A 21,433-nucleotide genomic window follows, 5' to 3' on the forward strand; every position below is an offset into this window, starting at 1 on the left:
GTCCATTGGTAGTCCAAGTTGGACTTCATCAAAGGTTTCAGTCAGCTGTACCTAGTGGTCTGAGATATATGTCGAAAAATTCTAGTGATAATATAGAGCCCTGGAGGAGCCTGTAGTTGAAGATCTAAAGTGCCAATAAGATATCAGTGAAATGCACAAATTGTTGCCTGTCAGTCACTTAAACTGGCCTCTGTTAGTCGTGATAGTATGATATTTTGATCTATAGTATCAAAAGCTGCTGGAAAATCTAATAGCACTAGAACAATTGCCTGGATTCTATCACGGTATCTGAGGAGACCATCCAACAGAGCTATGAGGACTGTCTCTGTTTTTTGGCCTTTTCTGAATCCAGATTGGTAAGGGTTCAGCCATTTTCTCTCCAGCCTGTCATTTACTTTAGTTTGCACTGTTTGTTCTACTAATTTCCCTAGAAATGGGATATTAGATACTGGATGGTAGTTTTCAGGATTGTTTGGCTCTGTGGCGACCTTTTTCAGATAGGGAGGAGTTTTACAATTTTGAAAGCTTGGATTATGAGGCCCTGGTTTGTTAGCTTCACTAACATTCAGGCCAATACAGAAAGGTGTGCTCAGCTGAGCGCACCATTAGCCCCCGTTTGGACGCGCGTTTTTGATGGCTATTATTACCCCTTATACAGTAAGGGGTAATTGTGCATGGAAAATGCGTGGCCAAACCCCCCCCCCCCCCCCCAGAAACTAATAGCACTCATCACATGAAATGCATGTTGATGAGCCTATTAGGTATTCACCCCGCAATACAGAAAGCAAAATGTGCGGTCAAGCCGCACATTTTACTTTCAGAAATTAACTGCTTTTCTGTACACATTAAGTCGGAGGCCCCAAAAATAAAAATCTGCCCGCGAGTTGGAAAACGGATGCTCAATTTTGCCGGCATCCGTTTTCCGAACCCATGGCTGTCAGTGGGTTCGACAACCGACGCTGGTAAAATTAAGTGTCGGCTGTCAGACCTGCTGACAGCTGCCGCTTCCGCCAATAAAGAGGTGCTAGGGACATGCTAGTGTCCCTAGCGCCTCCTTATTAGTGCAGGCCCTAATTTAAATAGTGAATCGTGCGCCTAGGAGAGCGGGCGCTCGCCCTGGAGCACCGGCTCTCCCGCGCACTTTACTGTATGGACCTGTTAGATAGGCAAGGATTGAGGGTGTTGGGCATAGGACAGCCAGAGTTTTTCCGAGGCCCTCTTCATTCATTAAGGTAAATGTGTTCCTTGTCTGTAGTGTATTTGGGGGGGGGGGGGGGGGTCAAGTTTATCTTTGTTTCTATATGGGAGATGTCTGGATAGTGCTAAAGAAGGTCCTTGATTTTATTCTTAAAGAAGGAGGCACAATTGTTTGTTAGTTTATATTGAGGGGTATGATCCTGTTGAAATGGGAATTGTAGCAGGCCATTTACTATTTCAAGTTGTTTCTTGGTTGGTTTGGAGCTTGCTCAAGGCACTGAGAGAAGTATCTTTTTTTGGCCCTGCATTAGGTTGTCATGTGTAGTTTGCATTGTAGTCTGTCCTCCTTGAGTGTTTTGCACCTTGTCCTTTCTAATTTTTGCCCTTGTTTTAGAGCTTGACATTCTTGGGAGTACCAAGGAAAACAACTGTAAGAAGGACATATGACTTTGTTTTATTTTTGACAGTTTTGCGTAGTGATTTGCTTGGTTTTCATTCAATTTTTTAACCTTTTCTGTTACTCATGAAAGCGTCTCATCCATTGAGTTGGAGGGGGGGGGAGGTGCGAGAATCTGGGGCATTTAACACGTTTTCTGGAGTCTGGAAATTCTTGTTCCAGATCATTTTCAAGGATTTTGTTATGTCTACCTGTTTAAAGTCACTGAATAAAGAGAACTTAGTGAGTGGTCAGACCATGAGAGTCATGTTATTTTGATGCTGTCCTCTTGCCGTTATTGGTTTTTCACCTCCATATGGTAGATCAGATCTAGTATGTGTTCCTTCTCATGTGTTGGGAATTTAACAGCCTGAGTCCTAGTGCCATCAAGGTGGCAAGGAAATCTATTTGTGATGGATTTTCTATATGTAAGTTAAAATCGTCCATAATCAGAAGATGTGGTTAGTGCAGTTAGTATAGCTGTGTTTAAAAAAGGATTGGATAGGTTCTTGGAGGAGAAGTCCATTACCTGCTATTAATTAAGTTGACTTAGATAATAGCCACCGCTATTACTAGCAACAGTAACATGGAATAGACTTAGTTTTTGGGTACTTGCCAGTTCTTATGGCCTGGATTGGCCACTGTTGGAAACAGGATGCTGGGCTTGATGGACCCTTGGTCAGACCCAGTATGGCATGTTCTTAAGTTCTTATCACTAGGCTGGGAAATCTTAAGAGTTTGATCTGTGATAAGCTCTAGTATGGGGGTAGGCAGCTCTGGTCCTTGAGAGGCAGTGCATGCAAATGAATATCATGAATATTCAGTGTGTTTATCTTGAAAAGCTTGCAGGATGCATGGACACAGTTTAAAAATGACCATCCTTGAGGCCCAGACTAGATGGAGCCACTGTAAAACTGGAGGACCTTTTGGAGTTGTCCAACAATTCAAATATTTTGGAAGAAAGTTTATCATACTGCAAATAAAGTTGTGGGTTATAAAATTCCATTTTCTTCATTGGTGGCACTTTTTGGAATCTTTCCTAACTCATTCAAAAGAAATAAGGTCTTGATTCTCTGGATTACAAAAGTTTTTTTATTAGCTTGCAAAGCCATACTAACAGCCTGGAGAACTTCAGAAGGACCATCTATATTATTATGGCGTTCTTCTATAATAAATCTACTAACCATGGAAACCTTGGCTATTAATCACCTGTCTATCAAGACTAGAAGAGCAATAAATGCAGTCTGGCTTCCCTTTATTCTAACCTTACCACATGAATCTAAAAGTCTTTTTTTAAATCGTATAGATATTTGATATGTGATCCTTGTGCTTCTTCGATGCAGGGAGGGAAAGAAGGATGGGGGGAGGTAGGGTTATGGGAGGAGGGGTAAAAATATGGATAGAGTTAAGAAAATATGTACCAAATGTTATGCTTTGGTAATGTTCATTATTTATAATAAAAACAGATTTAACATAAAACTGGAGGACTTAATAACTCAGATTGACAGACTAAAGAATAACAAATTGCTGTGACTGAGTTCTAAAAACTAAAAAATGAAATTGCAGACCTGTTTCAGGTAATTTACAATGTATCATTTAAAACAGCCATGTTACCAGAAGACTGGAAGGTGGTCAGTGTGGTGCCAGTTTTCAAAAAGGGCTCCAGGGTGATCCAGGAAACTATAGACCGGTGAGCTGACGTTGATGCCTGGCAAAATTATTGAAGCCATTTTTAAAAACATAATTACTAATCATATAAATAGACATAGTTTAATGAGGGAGAGTCAACATGGATTTTGCAGAGGGATGTCTTGCCTTACCAATTTACTAGGTTATTTTGAGGGTGTAAATAAACATTTGGACAAAGGCGAGCTGGTTGTTATGTTGTATTTGGTTTTTCAGAAGACATTTGACAAAGTCCCTCATGAGACATTACTCAGGAAATTGGGAGGTCAAGGGATCAGAGGCAGTGGCCTATTGAGGATTGGTAACTGGAAAAAAGACAGGAAACAGGATAACAAAGTGGTCAGTTTTCCATGAAACTAGTAACCAGCAGATTTAAAATAAATCGTAAGAAGTATTTTTTCACTCAATGCACAATTAAGCTATGGAATCTGTTGCTGGAAGATGTAGTCAAGACAACTAACCAAGCAGGGTTCGAAAGAAGATTGGACAAGCTCCTAAATAAAGAGTCTTAACAGTTACAGGTGAATTTTAAAAGCCCAGCGTGTGCCAAAACCAGGAGATATGTGGATAAAGTGGGCCGGCACGTGACGAGTGGATTTTAAAAGCTGCTGGAGTACATGCTTATCTCCCGCTATGTGCACAAGTAAAAAATTACCAAAAAGGAGCAGGGCATGGGCATTCCAGGATTTTTACTTGAAATGTGTGCATAAATACTTATGCGCCCTGCATTGCACCAGGGTCCCCTGTCGTGTAACTTTACTTCTACTATGGATGATGTGTAAGTTGTAAAACAAAAAATTCTAGATAGATCACTGGGATTTTAAAGGTCGGGGCTAATGGGAGAAGAGAAGCTATTAAACTTGGGGGGGGGGGGTGTTTGGAAGTCATATCACTTACCTGGGCAAAACTGGAAACGAACTGGGAAAACTGGCAAATCCGTCAGCACACGTGTCTTTTAAAATACCCCCACTTATGCGGTAGAAGTGGTATTTGCTCGCATAGGCCCGCATCCTCTTAAACTTGTGCACACATGTGCATGTGATCAGTCTTATTTTATAATGTGCCTTACCGTCCCTGTTATTAGTCAGGTAGACATGGAAAAGCCAGCACTATTCTCTTGCAGTGTGATACAAAAAAATAAAACAACTGTTGGGGATCTGATGGGTACTTTTGTCTCAGACTGGCCACTGTCAGAAACAGAATACTGGGCTCAGTGGACATTAGTTGATCCAGCATGGCACGTAGTGTATTCTTATGAAAACCCAGCCGGCTTGTGGCTTTTGAGTACAGGAGTTGCCCACCACTGCTCTAGTAGCTCTTGAATGGATGATATGTTTATTTGAGGGGTCTGTAGACCCTCTGGACATAGTTTGTTCATTGAGACAACTCCTTCCTCATCTAACCATGCAACTGCATGATAGTGCCATTACACCACCTAACGTTCTGCAGATCAATCCAAGACTTCAATTGATCTCTGTTGGTGTGCATCCTTTATTGGACTGATGCTAATGAGGATTCCTTGAGTCCTTCAGTGAATGGGAGGGTCTTGTTAACAACAATGGTGTGTTTTCCAATAGCTTCACTGAAACCAGAGTGACTAGCCTAGTTGCTGCATACATAAAGATCTGTTGGTAGACAAAGAATGTCGTACTACCACAAAGGCAGACTAGATAATGAATCCAACAGCTGTTTCCGGAGTGAGAGCCCAATGCCGAGGAATTTATCCCATGCTGCTTATTCCAGTAGGGGAGAGGGCAAAAGTGGAGAGATGAGAGAGCCAGGGGTAAGCAGCATTGGAATAGGGAGAAAAAGATGGAAGGGAGGAGGTCTGTCCTTTTGCACCACTCTTTTGTTGCTTACCAGCCCCTACTGCTTTTAAATATTAATCAGCTATACATAATCAGGCAATTAAAAGACTTTGAGGGCTCTTTGTTGCATCAAAGAAAGACCAAAAGTCAAATGTTTTGATGACTTACGAAGCAAGAGATTCCTTTCATAGCTTCATTATCCTACTTTGTGAAAGTAAAGAAGGTATATGAGATCACGTTCTCTGTGTTTGTCCCTAATAATAAGGGGGCCAAAGCGGTAATGTGCACTAGCTGCTGCATATGGCTTAATGTGATTGGATGTGTGTTTTGGACACACGTCCATAACCCCCAATCCAATAAGGGATTAGTGCATCCAAATCACTGCATAGCTAATAGCGCTCATCACATGTAAATTCATGTAGATGAGGCTATTAGCTAATCCCTGTGATCCAATAAATTTTCTGCGCAGCCAATGCACCCTTGCAGTGTGGCAAATTTTATGCGTAAACGTATGCCACCCTCAAGGTGAAAAAAAAAGAAAAATTCTGCTTTCTGTGATTCCTCCTAATATTATCATCGCGATATTAAGCATGAGAAACCAAATAAAGCAGCATTTAGACAACAAATGGAAAAAAAAAAATTCTGGACGCCCAGTACACACAAGATACACAATCCAGGCCATGTATCTTGTGTGTGTCTATGCCAGTAGCGGGAAAAAAGACACTCGTAGATTGAGCGTCTGTTTTCCCAACCCGCTTGACAGCCACTTCCCCTATGCGCCTGAAGTTGAGGAGGTGCTAGGGACGCACATTTTTCTGTAACGCCTCCTTTTTAGTGCGACCCCTCATTTAAATATTCAATTATGCGCCAAGAGAGGTGGCTTGGCACACGTTAGGAAAATGGGTGCTCAACACTGAGTGCCTGTTTTCTGCGCACAATTATTGTATCAGCCCCATAGTGCGTTGTATCTGGGTTGTACTATAGTAACACTTAAACTCATTCAGTTGATTGAAAACACTGCGGCTAAGCTACTTTTCAGAAAAAAGATCTGACCATGTCATTACTCTCTTAATGGAACTTCATTGGCTTCCTGTTATTTTTGATGTGCAATTTAAAATTGTTAGTTTGGTCTTTATTATTTATTAAAATTTAATATAATGCCTGCAAAATATAGTTATATCTATGCAGTTTACAGCAATAAAACATACATAGTAATACAACAGAAAATAAATAAGGTAAACATAATGACCTGAATGACAGTAAAACTCAGATCTCTTGATAAACATCTGCTTTACTATTACTTGTTCCATTTTGGATAGAGATAAAGAAGACAAAAGTTCAATTAGATTTTCATTCCATTGTTCTAATATCTGTGGAATATTTGAAAGACTTGATATATTTCCTTCATGTTTCTTGATTGCTACTATCAATTTCAGTGGCTTCTTTAACTCATCCCCTGGACATATCATGATCAAGAATCCACTTCCAAATGTTCACAGGAATAATCGGATACTATATTATCTCTTGAAGCACACTATGTAAATACTTTATAGCTGAGCCCATCTAGTTCCTTCTGGCAGTAAAAGTACACTTTCCTTCCTCTGCTTCGCTTTCTATAATTTCTTCAGTCTGATAAGCAACATAATTACTGAATACCTTCACAATTGCTTTGCAGTTTGCCTATATTGTCTTGATTATTTACATCCGGTCTTGTCTAGTTATTTATATGATTTGTTAATCCCATTATTGTCCTTCCTATGCTTTGCATTCTTTTCAACTAGAATTGCTTACCTTACTTTCATCTAATGTTTTTAGGTTTGAATCTACATGCATATCCTCTTTTTCTTATATGGCTCCTTTACTATGGATTAAGACAATTAAGACAGGAACATAATTATCTTAAATTTTGTAAAGATATTAAAGTATGTTTTTAACTCAAGTTTTTAAATCTTAGAGACTTTAATATAGAGCCTGTTAATCCCTATGATTAAGACAGGAGTCCTACTATTTTATATTTTGTAATGGGATTATTGTACAGTTTTGTTTTTTTCCCAAAGTTTTAATTCTTAGAGACTTGCCAGTTTTATTTAGTGTATTAGAATAGTGTATTTTATTTATCTTTGTGCTTCCAATTTTATTATGCTTGATTGTATATTATTGTATTGTATTTTTGTATTGTAAACTTTATGACTAATGCTTTTTATTAAACTAAACTGCTCTGATATATTTTTTATATCAAGCAATATATTAAGTTTTTAAATAAACATAAACTTAACTTCTATGTTGGTGTCTTGCATAGAAGGACCATGGTTAAAAATCCAAACTTTAATGTGAGGAGGATGGATTTTTCTTCTTTATAGCAGCACTAACTTTGGAGCCAGTGCAGTAATCTGGGCATTAAGAAACTGTGCACCCAGATTACAGTATTTTTTAAATTCTTGATGCAGTAAGATACTGCTATGTAAATGTTTCAGGAATTTAAGAAAACCCCACATTGAATGTAAAATTTGTGTTCAGTGCAGGCCAAATGCACATTATAACTCAGGAAGGGGGGGGGGGGGTTAAGGATAAATATGGACTTATCCAGATACGTAGTGGTGGTAAACCCAATTTTTTAATTTTTTTAAAAACCTTTTTGGAGGGTTTTAAGTGCCAGCGCAGTAGCACTGGAAACTTAATTCTGTCTCTGAACAGGGGTTAAGTTTCTAGCACTAAGAAAGACTATGTTTGGCTAGCACAGCTCTCTACATTGGGGATTACTGCATGGAATTTCCTTGCAAGTATGCTAAGCAGTACTCATATTTTGCAACGCACATCTTCTACTTAAAAAAATTCCTTGCTGCATTGGCTGTAAGTCTTACGCACAGAAAATGTGCTTTGAAATGCAGTTAGAAAGGTGTATTCAGCTGAACTCGCCTTTCTGCATGGTCCCTTTGAATGAAAGCATGAAACAAGCACAAGGGATCTCTGAGGGAATGGTAGGGATTGTAGAGCTGAGCAGTTGTGTGGATGGGCAGACTAGATAGGCCATCATATTTCTCAGTTTCTGTCAGGATTTATACTAACCTTGATAATAAGACCGAGAAGGGAGCTTGGGAGCTTGCTTAAATATTTGATTTATAAGAAGCAGGGATGAAGATGTCAAAGCCAGAAATGGCATATTAGCGGAGGTTATGAAGGTCACCATTGTGGCAGATTTTATGCAAGATTAGGTGAAATATGGGCATTGACACCCTTTTTCAGGCGTGGCCACACGGTGCCCTTCTCTATGCGTTTCTGCCCTAGCTTCTGATAGGCAGGCTGGTTCAGAAGATTGCAAGTCAAGCCAACACCATCCTTTTAGTGTCTCTGGATTGTGCTCGAAGGCTGTGGTACACTGATCTCCAGAGACTTCTGGTGGGCAGTCCCCTCAAGCTACCATCTCAGACAGATCTATTACATCAGGGGCGACATTGTGCACGAGGATCTGGGTCAATTCTGAATTACAGTTTAGCCATTGAAAGGGTTTGGTTGTTGAAGCAGGGTTTTTCGCCTGCGGTAATTTCCATTCTTCAGGTCCGGAAAGTTTCTACTTCTCTAGCCTGTGTTACAGTTTGGAGAGTCTTTGAGGCCTGGTGTTCTGAGCGAGGTACTCAACTGCTCAAGGTGGATATTCCTTTGACTTTGGAATTTTTACAAGATGGCTTGCTTACAGGTTTGGCCCTTATCACATTGAAGGTTCAAGTTACAGTCCTGGCTTGTTATAGAGGAAGAGTCAATGGAAGGTACTTGTCTTCTCATCTGGATGTGTCCCATTTTCCGCAAGATGTTAAGCATGTTCATCCCCCATTGCAGCTTCCAGTGCCTCTGTAGGACCTTAACTTGATCCTTGAGTTTTTGGCAGGTCCAACCTATTGACTGCTTTCTTTCCTTGAAGAAAGGTTTTTCTGGTAGCAATCTATTTGGCACATTGGGTCTTTGAGCTGCAGGCTTTTTCCTGCTGTGAGCCTTTTCTCTATATGACTCTGGGTGCGGTTCAACTTCGGATTGTGCTTTCCTTTTTGCCCAAGATGGTTTTGGACTTCCATTTGAATTAGTTCATTTTTCTGCCTGCCTTGGACAAGGACAGACGAAGTTGAGTACTGCCTTTTTCGTTCCTTGGACATCAAGCTTCATTTGCTGCAGTACTTGGACATGACTAAGACTGTTCAGAAGTCTGATCGCCTGTTTGTGCTCCATGGTGGAGGTAAGCAGGGAGCACTGGCGACGCGGGCAACAATTGCCTACTGAATTAAGGAAGTCATTATGGCAGCCTATGTGGCTGCTGAGGTTGCCTTACCGAAACAGATTCGACCGCATTCCACAAAGGCTTATGCAGTATTGTGGACAGAACTTCGTTTTTTGCCTGCTGAAATTTTCCGAGCGGCGACATGGTTATCCTTACACACCTTCTCTAAGCATTATTGCTTGGATGTTAGCGCTAGGGAGGATGCTGTGGTATTGACTGAACCACTGGCAGACTCCCACCCTTTTCGAGATTAGCTTTGGTGCATCCCACTTATTGGAATTGAACTGCCATAATGCTAAGGAAAGAAAAATTACTACTTAACTGATAATTCCCTTTCCTTTAGTGAGGGCAGGTCAATCCCAGACCCACCCTCGGCTGCAATGTTTGAATTATGGTTAGCCTTTTTTCAGGCAAGCTGTGCAGAGTATGTTTTCTGCTTGTCATTGAAAACTGATAAGTGGCATCTCTAGCTCTAAGTTTGCTAGATATGTTCCTTCTTTTGGCTGAGCACAGTGTTCCTGTTGGTTGAGAAACATGAATGGTTGACTGCTGATGATAATGTTTAAGTATAATCAGTTTTGTTCACAGTTTGGCTTTTCCAGAGAATACTGGTGGGCTGATGTTGGGGTGGGACTGTATAGCCATAACGGCAACTTTTGCTCTGTCTCCATCTGCTGGCAGAGGTGTATAACCAACTCATTGGGATTGATCTGCCCTTACTAAAGGAAAGGCAATTATCAGGTAAATAGTAATTTCTCCTTTTTTTAAATTCACATTTGATATTTTACAGCTATTCAAAGGTTGCAGGCAGTGTTTTGTTTTAAAATAACTGCAAAAAGGCTGCAGAAACAAATCCTCTAATATTGTGTGATCTGCTCTTAAACTATAGATTTACTGCTCTGACATTTAAATGTTAAATACAGTTTGACTTGGAATGCTTTTTCTTGTTTTGTTCAAAATCAAGCAATTGCATCTGGATAGACAGAATGAAGTGAAACTTGATTCAGGCATAAAATGATTAGCTGAAAAATACATACTCCCTGGGACATCTTTTGTTGTTATCTCTTAAAGGAAGCTGTTACCTAAAATCCTCAGTTTCAATCTCTAAAGTGCACAGAAATACACAAGAGCGAATCTTAACTATCTTCAGACTTTTAAATTGAATTCCTGCTGGGGTTGTTGTGGTCACATGAACTGAGCCTTCTTTTCTGTGAGCACTACCAGGAGCGCAGTGTTTAAGGTTAAACTGCAGAAATTAAAGATTAAAAGACAAATAGTGCAGAAGTACAAAAAAGATACGCAAAGTATCTAAGTTGCATTCAGATGAAGAGAATAGAATGCAGAATTTCCTAAAATTATTTAATATTATCAGCACAGCTAGAGAATACACCTAATAGAAGGCAGTGATGAACCTCCTTCAACATGGCTTTTGGAGCTTCAAACATATGGCTCAGATGGACTCAGATAATCTAAGACACCTTTGACCTGGTTGTAATATAACTTGGATTATTTTTTTCAGGTTTGGATTTACATGGACTAATTCAAATGTCTAGAGAAAAGGCCAGATTTGAATTAGTTGCATTATGTCCAAAGGTTTCCAGGGAGGGAAAGAGCATTTTCTTTCTTTTTTTGTGTCATGTCTTGCAATGTTTATACACCTCTAAGAATGTCTCAGTACGTTCTCTGAAGGACAAGCAAGTTCACTAGACACACAGTTGGGTCACATTACTATGCATAGTGCTGAGTGGCATGATCTTTCCAGAACTTTCTAGTAAATGCTAAAATCTCATGCATGGGATTTCCTGCTGCCTCACAGCCATTCTCAGGTTGCTTTGTTCTATTTGCGCAGTCAAATGTATTTCTATCAGGCTCCACAGTTTTCTTCAGCGTTCATGCTGTTCATTCTTTCTGTCCTCGGTCAAACATGTTATTTTTCTCCTTTCAGTTCTGAAGTCAGATTTTTTTTTCAATTTTTCATTAAAGTTCATTTTACTGATTTGAGAAATGGGGCATTGACGGGCCTCTGGTCACTTTTTCTTTCACAGACGGCTTTTATCATAAAAGAACATTGTTTTCCTCTTTTCATTTTGTGGTGTCAGGGCTCACTGTAGGCTAATCAGCACCCTGTGTGAATACGGAAATTGGTACAGCCCCACTCCTGCAGCGAAAAATACTGGCTTCATTTACGCCACCATCTACAGCCTCCTTCTTCCCTGGCCCAGTCTTGCCAACAGAAAAGCAGCATTGGGGGCCCAGCAATTCTAAACACTGCTTCTTTCCGCATCCTCCCTCTCCCCCATACGCATTGGAGAGAAAGGCAACAGTGACAGGAAGCAGCATTTAGAAGTGCCAGGCCCCCAAAGCTGCTTTCCTGTTGGCAGGGGCACCAGCAGCAGCACTTCAGCTCCATGGTCAATAAGAGAAAGGGGTGGCATTTGACAACTACTCTTTTTTGTGATGTTATGCTTGCAAATGCATATAAAGTAGATAATTGTACAAAAGCCAAAAAATATTTGAGGTGCCAGGGACTCAACATTCATACAGTATAACTCCAAAAATTATTTTTACCTAAAAATTATTTTTACTAATAAAAGGAAAATGGTATGAAAACATTAAGGGCCGGATTTTAAAAGCCCTATGCGCGCCAGGCCTATTTTATAAAGGCCCAGCGATGCGCGTAAAGCCCCGGACACGTCTAAGTCCCGGGGCTTTACAAAAGGGGCGGTCCAGGGGTGGGGCCAGAGGCCTCTGGCACAGCGGCCATAATTGACAGTTAGTGAGGCACATATGTTTTAGATTTTGTTTTTTGGGAATACAATTTTTTTCTGAGTGATTGAAGGAATTTCGGCATATGATTTGAATTTAAAGTGATCTACACAGATACAGTTTGAAGCCCATTGGATTAAAGCTTATATACCTAATGTGTTGATACTGTTCTCTTTTCATTAGTAAAAATAAGTTTTGAGTAAAACTGAGTTATATTGTATGACTGAGTCACTGCGCCTCAAATATTTTTTGATTTTTGGATTATTTTGTGGGAGGTGTTGCTTTTTTGGTATAATAATAGAAGTAGCTAATTGTATCAGGGGTGGATTTTTGTTTAATAAAACGAGCTATATCGCCACAATATGACTGTGTAGTGTGATAAATACTGTTTAATGAACATTATAGCCCTAATGTGGCTTGATAAATCATCTCCTAAGTTTGTATCTGAGGCAACAGAGGGTGAAGCAATTTGCCTAAGGTCAGAAGGAGCAACAGTGGGATTTGAAACCTGGTTTCCCCGTTTTGCAACCTGCTTCTCTGGCTACTAGGCTGCTACTTCACTGTTCATCATAGGATGTTTACATAGAATTGCAAACATGTAAAAATGAAAACTAAGTTGACAAAAGAGGTCAGATACATTTGCCTTGCAATGCTTTATGTTATCATAATACAGGTCCCGTACTCTTGAAATCCATGGAAATATATTTATTCCTTATACAATTTCACTTTGGATACTTTTACTGACTATGCTTGGGGAGGACAATTTCCAAAGTAATTTATGTGCATAAAAAGAGTTCTACTTGTGTTAATTGGCTATTTGAAAATTGCCCCTCCTCCAATGTGGCTAAAAGTGGAACAACATGCCTACTTCTAGCCTCATTAAGAGGAGGCGTTCCCAGAAGACTGTTTAGGTCGGAGAGGGAAAATATGAATGTGGATGGCATTTTTAAATTCTGACGTACTTTTCCAGCAGAAAAGGCATGTGCAAGTAACTGCACATATTTGGTATCCTCAGCATGTTTCAGAGCAAACTTACATATGTACTTTCCCTTTGAAAATTGGTGCAAAGCCCATGGATACAAAGTGTGATATGCAGACAGTTTGAAAATTGCTCACAGAGTTGCAGATGCAGTAAATAATTTCCATTGTTTTATCTGTTGGCATGAGTAGAGAGGCATTTTTAGATAGCAAATGGGCTTAAATACTATTTACGTTCCTTGTTCGAACCCACATCAGTCCATACTCCTGGGTTTATTCATCCCTTCCAGCAGACTGAGACAGAGAAGGTTTCACTGACACTGCTTCATAAGCCCTGGTGCCACCTGCATCAGTATTTCTCTGTCTCCAGTAGATGTTGGCTGGTGCATAAACCTGCAGTTTCTACAGTCCATTAAGTTCTTTAACTTTGCATCTTTTTCCTTTTTTCTTGTGAGCCTTCCTCCCAGGGGATGGATCCTGAGGGGGGACCCTTTCCTTGTTTGGTCAAGTTAGACGAGATGGAAGTCAGTGACCTTTTTGTACGCTCAATCCTTGGTGATCCGTGGGGTGCAAATCTGGTGGTCCAGATCCCTCCCCTCCACGAGGTGGCTTTGAGCTCAGGGCTGTGGTGGTTTTGCCCCCTCCCCCCCTGCTCCTTTCTTTTAGGGTCTCTCCCTCTCCTTGGTTACTTTTGGCTGAGCCGGCTGTGACAGCTCCGTTCAGCCTTAGGAGAGGGAACCCTTCCATTTTCTTTGTGATTAAAGTTACAAAAAAAAAGAGAGATTAAATGACTGAAAGGAGCAACTGAGTGGTAAGGCTCCAGGGTTCCCCCTCCTCCGTACGATCGGTTGGCTTGAGCTTTCTTCCTCTCTCCCGGGGGCTTGACGGCTTTTAGGATTTTTAGGCTTGGCGGGGAGTGCTTCTGGTCTCGCCGGTGGGGAGATGGTTCGCGGTTCGGCTTGCTGCACATGCGGCGCGGTCCCAGTGCGTCAGCTGCACCGGGCTTTGCTTAGCTTGCATTTCGGAGGGTCCTCCCAACCACCGATGGCTGTGAAGCGCTGAAAGATTAGTGTTACCTCGGCCACCGCGAGGAATTCCAACAGTGACAGTTCAAAACACTTCGGGCATGCCAGCTCCCTCGATGGGGAAGCGGTGGCCATTTTGGGCTCTTGAGCACTTTTACCCATGCCTTCTGAGGGAGAGAGGGATCTTCCTCTGCGACTTTCCCCAGTCCACCCAGGTCCCATGAAGAGATGGGGAGGCACAGAGGGACCAGCCTCGGAAGGCATGGGGGATCAAACCCCTCCTTTTCCTGAGGCTCCACGCTCTTTTTCCCCTGACTTTAACTTGCTGCTCCATCAAGCTTATTTAGCACAGCAGGATGGCATCTCTGGCCCCTTGCCCCATGGCTTGTGGATTCATGGCCGGGCCCAGTTGGTCCCAGGGCCCCTGACCCTCTGGGGTCCAGTGATTGTTGCACCCAGGGAGGGCAGCTGACAACTCTGATGATTCTGGGTCTCCAGAAGCCCCCGGGGATGTGGAGGCAATGTCGGAGGTGCAGGGTGATGTTCAGGACCTGATTGACACAATTCCGGGGGACGACCTGGAGGCCCTTCCAGTTTTGGAAGGGGATGACCCCAAAATCCTCTGTTTATTTCAGAGGGAGGAGTTGGGTCCCTTAATTCCGCAAGTCCTCAAGGAGTTGGAATTGAAGATCCCTCAAGAGGGTACGGATATGGAAGGGGTGAATCAAGTCCTCAATGGCCTTAGGGGCCCCCCGACTTCGATTCTTTATCATAGGTCCGTGAAACAGTTGGTGGAGCGTGAATGGAGTACTACCGACTTCGGATTAAGGGTGGGAAGAGCAATGTCAAAGCTTTATCCCTTACCTGAGCAGACGTTAGAGCTTTTTTTGCATCCAAAAGTGGACATGGCGGTTTCGGCGGTCACAAAGAAGACGACTATCCCCGTTGTGGGAGCCGCAGCTCTCAAGGATGTTCAGGATCAGAAGCTAGAGCTCCATCTCAAGAGAATCTTTGAGGTGTCTGCTTTGAGTCTGCGGGCCGCCATTTGTTCCAGCTTCATGCAGAGAGCATGTCTGCACTGGGTACAGCAACTTCAGGACGCGCAAGTGAAGTCTGGTGGCAAGGAGCTTAATGCAGAATGCTTGGAGGCTTCGGTCGCGTTTGCAGCGGATGCTTTGTACGATGTGGTACAAACTTCATCTCGTATTATGGGATCCACAGTGGCAGCCAGGCAATTACTGTGCCTCCATAATTGGTCAGTGGATGTATCTTCCAAATCCCAGTTGGGTTCGCTACCTTTTAAAGGGCGTCTTTTGTTTGGGGAGGACTTGGAGCAGTTGATGAAGCAACTGGGTGAGAATAAGGTTCACAAGGTGCCGGAGGACAAGCCTAGAAAGAAGCAGGCTTTTCAGTCTCAGGCGCATTTTTGAGACATTAGAAGGTCTCGCCATTCGAGAAGTGCCTCGGCCTCGCAGAAGCAGTTCTCTTCTTGGGGTCAGGCCTGGGACCAGTCATTTCGTGGAGGTCGTAGGCCTTTCAGAGCTTCCACAGTCTGTGGAGCTAAAGGGGCCAAATCCTCACAATGAGGCAAGGCTGGCCCACTCTGTTGTTCCCTGTATAGGGGATCACCTAACTAAAGTTACTCAGGATCAGTGGGTTCTCAGTGTAATTAGAGACTGTTATGCATTAGAGTTTGCGTGCTCCATTCACAACCTCTTTCTAGTCTCCCCCTGCGGGTTGTTAGAAAAGCGTCAAGCAGTTCAGGAGACTTTAGACAGGTTGCACAGTTTAAGGGCCATAATTCCGATCTCTCTGGATGAACGGGGCAAGGATCGCTACTTGATTTACTTCGTAGTTCCAAAGAAGGAAGGCACCTTTTGCCCCATTCTGGACTTGAAGCGAGTAAATGCAGCGTTGAAGGTTCCAAGATTTCATATGGAGACCTTATGGTCTGTGATTTGTGGTGGTGCGCAACCTAGAGTTTCTGGCTTCTTTGGATTTGACGGAGGCGTGCCTGCATTTTCCCATTCAGATAACCAACGTTTTCTGAGATTTATGGTGCTGGGTCAGCACTTCCTTTCGGGCTGGCCATGGTGCCCTGCACTTTCACCAAGGTCATGGTGGTTGTAGTGGCCGCTCTTCGGCACAAGGAGGTGCTGATGCACCCTTATCTCGACAACTGGCCCATCAGGGCAAAGTCGGAAACTGAGTGTCACACTGCGGTGCAAAAGGTGATCCATCTCCTCGAATCTCTAGGCTGGGTGGTAAATCTGGCAAAGAGCCATCTGAACCCATCTCAGACGCTCGACTACTGGGCTCTCGTTTCGATACGAGGCAGGGCAAGGTCTTCTTCATAGAGGAGAGAATGTGCAAGTTACAGAAGCAAGTTTGGCGCTTGTTAGCGATGAGGGTACCCCGAGCTTGGGATTTTTTGCAGGTTCTGGGATCGATAGCTTCCATGCTGGAGTTAGTACTGTGGGCCTTTGTGCATATGAGGCTGCTTCAGAGGGCTCTGTTGGAGAGGTGGAATCTGTTATCGGAGGCCTTTCATCAGCCTGTGTCTCTCGATGCTCTGGCGTGAGACAGTCTCTCTTGGTGGCTACATATGTCCAATCTACAATGTGGTGTCGCTCTGGAGGTTCCGAATTGGGTATTTCTGACTACCGATGCCAAGCTCTCTGTTTGGGGGGCAGTGTGCCAGCGACAGTTAGCCCAGGGCACGGTCGTCAGAAGAAGCCTCGTGGTCTATCAGTCATTTGGAGACCAGAGAAGTGTGGTTGGCATTGGTCACCTTTCTGCCTCTGGTTCAAGGTCTCTCGGTGAGAGTTTTGTCAAAAATTGCGACGACCATAATTTATATCAATCAACAGGGAGGCACCAAAAGTCGAGGTGTAGCACAGGAGGCTCAAGAGTTGTTTGTTTGGGCAGAGCAGCACTTGGTTCAGTTGCAAAATCTTGGATCCTGGAGAGAGGGTATTGGCGGACTTGGCGATGCAGTTCATCCGAGAAAGGTGGGGTTGTCCCCACATCGATCTGATGGCGACTCGTCTCAATGCGAAATCACCTTGTTTTTTCAGCCGAAGAATACGAATCTGAGGGAGTCGATGCTCTGGTCGACTCCTCAGATCCGTATTCTTGGCCTTGGGGGATTCTACTTTGTTTTCCCTCCTTGGCCTCTAGTGAGCAAGGTTTTGTGTGGATAGAGAAGCACCTGGGGGATGTGGTGTTGGTCGCCCCGGAGTGGCCTCGTTGACCGGGGTTCGCAGATCTGGTCAACTTCATAGTGGACAGACTGTTATGCTTCAGTCACCTTCCTTGTCTCCTTCGGCAAGGCCCCGTATTTTCAGATCAGGCAGATCACTTTAGTCTAGTGGCTTGGCTTTTGAGAGGCGATGTTTGAGACGGAAAGGATACCCGGAGCAGTTATCACGACTCTTCTGCAAGCTAGACAGACATCAACTTTGCTGTCGTATGTTCGAGTCTGGAAGGTTTTTGAGGCATGATGCATGACTAAAGGAGTACAGGCCTTGCGGTCTTCGTTGTCTCACAATTTGTCTTTCCTGCAAGAAGGTTTAGTTAAAGATCTGACTCTTAACTCACTTAAAGTGCAGGTAGCGGCCCTGGCTTGCTTCAGTGGGGAAGTCGAAGGGTACTAGTTATTTTCCCATCCCGATGTACTTAGGTTTATTTAGAGAGTTAAGAATTTGCGCCCTCTATTGTGGAGAGTTTGTCCATCCTGGAACCTTAATCTAGTTCTTCGAGGGTTGTGTGAGGCACTCTTTGAACCTATCTGCAGAGCAACTCTTAAGGAATTGACTCTAAAGGTAGTCTTTTTAGTAGCCTTTTATTCTGCATGGAGGATTTCTGAGTTGCAGGCCTTGTCTTGTCGTGATCCATTCCTTCAGATCTCAGATTCAGGTATTTCTTTGAGGACAGTTCCTTCATTCCTTCCAAAGGTGGTCTCTGCTTTTCATGTTAATCAGACCGTGGAGCTTCTGGCTTTTCTAGAATTGGATCCTGCTATGCCGCATGCTCGAGAACTTAGGCTATTGATGTCCGCATGGTCTTGCTGCGGTACCTCAAGGTTACTAATGATTTTAGGAGGTCTGATCATCTTTTCATTTTGTGGAGTGGTTCGAAGAAGGGTGCCCAGACTTCCAAGGCTACCATTGCAAGGAAGCTTAAGGAGGCTATTGGGTCGGCATACTAAGGTTTGAGAGCTCGCTCTATTCTGTCTCAGGCAACTTCGTGGGCGGAGGCACAGTTGGTTTATCCACAAGAAATTTGTAGAGCGGCAACTTGCACGTTGCTACATACTTTTGCGAGGCATTACAGGCTGGATGTAGGGGATCTGGAGTCTCTGTCATTGGGCGAAAGTGTCTTGCGAGTGGGACTCTCCAAATCCCACCCTAAGTAGGGAGCTTTGGTATATCCCAGGAGTCTGGACTGATCCAGGTACGTACAGGAAAAGGAAAATTGGTTCTTACCTGCTAATTTTCGTTCCTGTAGTACCACGGATCAGTCCACCCGCCTGATCTATGGAGGTGGAGAGTCCTCCGCTCAGCTGTAATGGAATACAGGCTTTTTTCTAAGTTTTGCGAGTTGTTACAAGTTTTGCAAGTGGTTCGTCTTGGGTACAGATCAGTACTGAGGAGCTGCAGGTGGCACGAGGGCTTATGAAGCAGTGTCAGTGAAACTTTCTCTGTCTCCATCTGCTGACAGGGATGAATAAACCCAGTTGTCTGGACTAATCTGTGGTACTACAGAAACAAAAGTTAGCAGGTAAGAACCAATTTTACTTTGTATTACTTTCATGGCAGAAAAGGCTTGGAAGCACCTTCAGTTTCTTAAGCAATCAGTGCAGAGAATGAAATATGAAAGTGTTTTCCAGATCAATCACAATTGCAGCTCCTTAGCCTCAGCTTCTCCAGTATAGCAAGTGTTGTCATTTGGTTTGCGTTTTGAGGCAAGTATAACGTTTAGTGCCACTTTCCATTTGTTAGCATGAATGGTCTAATTAACATTAAATGACAGGAGTCTGGTGGTAATTTATAGACTAACCAATTTATTGAAGTATGAGCTTTCGAGGACAGTGTCCACTTCATCAGATGCATCTGATTCTGTCCTCGAAAGCTCATGCTTCAATAAATTGGTTAGTCTATAAGCTGCCACCCTACTCCTGTCATTGTTTACTACACTAGACCAACACAGTTATCCTTCAGAAGATAATTAACCCTGTTTCTCTTTGATGACAGCTGCAGTCTAAATCAGCTGATCTCCATGCAGAATGCAGTGAAGCAAAGAAAAAGCTGGCTCAGGTAAAATTTTTAAACAATTAGGCAGAAAAATAATATTTTATCTGATGTCTTGCAAGCACCCCACAATGAAATATAAAGAGTCATCCAGTATGCAAGGGGAATGTATGATATTGTTTTTCATTTTATTTCTTTGGATTTGTAACTTAGCTTGAGAGCTTATGTTTCAGGCATGTAAAAAATTTGTGTAAATAAATAAATGTTTAAGAATGCTATTATAAAACCAACCAGATGACTTGCTAATAACTGATCCCACTAATAAGGTTCATCAAAAGTCAACAGAACATTGGAAATAGTTCTCTTGTCTCTTTTTTTCCATATAAATTGTAAGACATGGCAATATTGCATGCTAATTGGCTACATTTAAGTGCCCTATCTCACAATCTGTGGTTCTGCTATATGTGCTAGGTTCCTCAAAATATCAACTTGTCTATGTCTTGATGCCAGTGATGCGCTACCAATTTCATATCAAGGGGCTTACACCAGTTCTGCTCCTCTTAATGAGGCACTGTTCATTTTCATTAAATAATTTAGCAGGAGGCAGCCAGGAACCCTATCCAGATCATAACTGCTGGCCTTAGTTGCTTCCTGTTTTGGTTTTATTATTGTCTTTTTTTTTTTTTTTGTTCTAATATATTTAATTTCATTGTGTTTTTTTTAATTTTGTTTTCGTTGTTCATGCTGTATTCATGGCTAATTTATATTTAGAACAAACAAAAGAGCGAAGTTATCCCATCAAGGAAATCAAACAAACAAAAGGGAAAACCAATTATTAACTTACATTAAGTTGCTCACTTGCTATTTTTTTAGGAAAAAATTTTTAAATTTTTATGTGCTTCATATATTTTTTATACTTTATATATTATTTTATCTGAGACAACTGATTAGTTGAAAAATATTAATAAGGAAAAGTGAACTGCATCAGCAAGCCAGTCAGCGTCTCTCCTGAAGCCTAGAGAGTGCTCGTTCTTCTCAATCACTTGCAGCCACTTTAGATGTACAGTCACTCTGACAGCATATAAATCAACCAAATTTTTCAAAAAACTTTTTTTAAGAGTTCAATACACGCCACTAGGCGATTAAAACTTCGAATGTGATGCAGACACCTTCCATGCGAGTTAGACGGTCTGTGAGTGCCTTAAACGTGGCTCAACTACGGCCGAAGTTTCACTGATAACAGCTTCATCAGGAGCCAAAATTGACACACTGGAATTCACCAACAATTCCGTCTCTTGCATAGAAACAATACAGCCTGTTGCTGTAATCTTCTGTACATTGTCTTCAAATAATTCTTGTCTTTTCAATCATTTCATAACTAATATAAAGACAGAAATAACAGTAAAATAAATTTGAATGTTGAAAAGCATCTTCTTTACTTATCTTTCCACAGGAGCAAACGGAAGTGTCCTTATTCGGGACCCGCAGGTCTTCCGCATAAATTCAAGATGGACAGAAACCACTCAGTGATTTAAACTCCGTTTAAAACAGGCAGACCGGGCTCTTGCGCAACCAATGAAAAACAGATGACGTCATCACGTGCTGAATCTGAAATCAGTCAGAGAAACACCTGTAGATCTAAATTTACATTCAATCCCTTCGGTTGTATTGTGTCTAGGCGATGTATCCAGCGCTATTCAGATTGAAGGAGGAGGTGATTATAGTCACCTCCCCGCCACGACGGGCAAATTAATTCAAGAACACAAACCTGTAATTGATCAAAAGTATGAGCAAAGTCTTGACAGTGATCAACCAAGGGTGCAGTGACTCGATCATGGGTCAAACAAGAACGGTGTTCAATTAGACGAGTTTTTAAAGGTCGCTTCGTTTTGCCCACATAGATTTTCCCACAAGGGCATTGGATCATATAAATCACACCCGATGAGAGGCATGTAATAGTAGATCGTAGGGCCAACGTGAAGTTAATAGAAGCAAAGTGTAATGACGTAACGTTCATC

The 21,433-nt window shown here is 42.3% G+C and overlaps 1 protein-coding gene across 2 annotated transcripts in view; it reads left to right on the forward strand.

Annotated features, from left to right (window-relative positions):
• Window positions 1–21,433, forward strand: part of CCDC93 (coiled-coil domain containing 93) — a 371,692-nt gene that overhangs the window by 214,413 nt on the left and 135,846 nt on the right. For both annotated transcript variants that reach the window (XM_029605342.1, XM_029605343.1), the window contains one exon: window positions 19,419–19,481. In XM_029605342.1, coding sequence (XP_029461202.1) covers window positions 19,419–19,481 — 63 coding nt within the window. The remainder of the gene's footprint in view (window positions 1–19,418; window positions 19,482–21,433) is intronic.

The sequence above is a fragment of the Rhinatrema bivittatum genome, chromosome 6 (assembly GCF_901001135.1).
Source record: "Rhinatrema bivittatum chromosome 6, aRhiBiv1.1, whole genome shotgun sequence".
NCBI lineage: Eukaryota > Metazoa > Chordata > Amphibia > Gymnophiona > Rhinatrematidae > Rhinatrema > Rhinatrema bivittatum.